The sequence below is a fragment of the Salmo trutta genome, chromosome 14, assembly GCF_901001165.1.
Source record: "Salmo trutta chromosome 14, fSalTru1.1, whole genome shotgun sequence".
NCBI lineage: Eukaryota > Metazoa > Chordata > Actinopteri > Salmoniformes > Salmonidae > Salmo > Salmo trutta.
Window position 1 is genome coordinate 81,445,355 of NC_042970.1, and position 2,500 is coordinate 81,447,854.

Below are 2,500 nucleotides of genomic sequence, written 5' to 3' on the forward strand. Positions count from 1 at the left end.
CGAACAGTTCCACCCATTGCTTCTCCCTCTCCGGGTCGACATCCTCCTGGCAGCGGGCCTGGGTCCTCCAGCCCCGGGGGATCCGAGCCCCCGGCTGACCCATGCGTGGTGACGGTTGGCTGCGTCGGTTAGATCCCGGTGGAATAGCCTATAGAGTCATCGACGTCCGGATGTCCAAATCAGGATAGATGTTTTGTTGTTGTAATATTCAGGCTACTCAGCCAGTCAGTAAATCTCTCGGGAGAAGGACAGAAACAGATGTGCAGATTAAAATCAATCAAACGACGGACCTCACGACGCGCTCCCATTCGCGGTCATGCTATACATCATCTCAGTTTTAACATCCGTTTTTATTCCGTAATTGGTTGTAAATAGTTTATTTATCCGTAAAGAAACCAGGAAGCGACGGTAACCTAACATAGTAGTAAAGACAGAAAGCCCTTCCTTCTTTCGGTGCTTTAGAACGGAGCGTGGCAAACTGCCAGAACCGAAACCTTAATCCAGTGTCAAATTCATCTCGGTAACGGATATGCCCGAGACGTTCAAAGATTAGGCCTGTACATGTCGTCCTCTTGTTTTTTAGGGACGCACCGCACACCAACCCCGGGGGTTTGTAATGCACGGTTCTGACGTTATGATCCGGCCGAATGTGACAGCAAATGCGCACTTTGCAGCGTTGCAAATTGTTGGTCTGTGTCGGGTCGCAGTCATGCGAAGAAGATATTATCTAGACCAAAGCTGCTAATGTATCCTTGCTTCACGTCAGAAACCGTCGCCGTGTCGCCGTCGCGTCAACTGAGAAAGTGACGCGTCGAAGGAATGTGTTGTCTTGAGTCTGCGCCGTAGCCGAGCCCTCTGTAGACTACCAGGGACAAGCATTTAGTTCAGTCCCCAAACACACAAACACCCAAGGTGAATTGAAAAACACTGTTGAAACGGTCTCGTAGTCAATGGTGGGACTCGCTCTCATAATACAATCCTGAAATCTCGTAGTAAGAGTTCTTGAGTCTATGACAGTGGATTGACATTGTACATTTCTATACCACATGTTGTAGAAGTATATGATGTTTTATTTCAGTACATTATGAATCACTCTGTGTTGGACTGATGCCAGGAATGGCCCTTGATAAACCATGTTTGCAACAATAACATGGTCCTGTGTTGCAGTAACACTCACAGATATGGGCGCACACACACACTCAGATAAAGTCAAGTGGCCTTCTCAAACAAATGTCCACACACACACCCAACCATCTGGCTTATCAACCACTCACACCTGTTACAACCACTCACACCTGTTACAACCACTCACACCTGTTACAACCACTCACACCTGTTACAACTAGTCACACCTGTTACAACCACTCACACCTGTTACAACTAGTCACACCTGTTACAACTAGTCACACCTGTTACAACTACTCACACCTGTTACAACTAGTCACACCTGTTACAACTAGTCACACCTGTTACAACTACTCACACCTGTTACAACTAGTCACACCTGTTACAACTACTCACACCTGTTACAACTAGTCACACCTGTTACAACTAGTCACACCTGTTACAACTAGTCACACCTGTTACAACTAGTCACACCTGTTACAACTACTCACACCTGTTACAACTACTCACACCTGTTACAACCCACTCACACCTGTTACAACTACTCACACCTGTTACAACTACTCACACCTGTTACAAACTACTCACACCTGTTACAACTAGTCAACCTGTTACAACTACTCACACCTGTTACAACTACTCACACCTGTTACAACTAGTCACACCTGTTACAACTAGTCACACCTGTTACAACTAGTCACACCTGTTACAACTAGTCACACCTGTTACAACTAGTCACACCTGTTACAACTACTCACACCTGTTACAACTACTCACACCTGTTACAACTACTCACACCTGTTACAACCACTCACACCTGTTACAACTAGTCACACCTGTTACAACTACTCACACCTGTTACAACTACTCACACCTGTTACAACTAGTCACACCTGTTACAACTACTCACACCTGTTACAACTACTCACACCTGTTACAACTAGTCACACCTGTTACAACTAGTCACACCTGTTACAACTAGTCACACCTGTTACAACTAGTCACACCTGTTACAACTACTCATACCTGTTACAACTAGTCACACCTGTTACAACTAGTCACACCTGTTACAACTAGTCACACCTGTTACAACTACTCACACCTGTTACAACTACTCACACCTGTTACAACTAGTCACACCTGTTACAACTAGTCACACCTGTTACAACCACTCACACCTGTTACAACTAGTCACACCTGTTACAACTACTCACACCTGTTACAACTAGTCACACCTGTTACAACTAGTCACACCTGTTACAACTAGTCACACCTGTTACAACTACTCACACCTGTTACAACTAGTCACACCTGTTACAACTAGTCACACCTGTTACAACCACTCACACCTGTTACAACTACTCACACCTGTTAC

At 45.3% G+C, this 2,500-nt stretch overlaps 1 protein-coding gene across 4 annotated transcripts in view; it reads right to left on the reverse strand.

Moving 5' to 3' along the window:
* The window catches only part of LOC115147625 (calcium-binding mitochondrial carrier protein SCaMC-3), a 22,848-nt gene extending 21,941 nt beyond the window's left edge, over nt 1-907 (reverse strand). For 3 of the 4 annotated variants that reach the window (XM_029689906.1, XM_029689907.1, XM_029689905.1), the window contains exon 1: nt 1-906. This exon is cut by the window's left edge and continues 95 nt beyond it. In XM_029689906.1, coding sequence (XP_029545766.1) covers nt 1-103 — 103 coding nt within the window. In that variant the 5' untranslated portion in view covers nt 104-906. The other variant, XM_029689908.1, reaches the window with a different exon arrangement.
* Between the last annotated feature and the right edge of the window lie 1,593 nt (nt 908-2,500).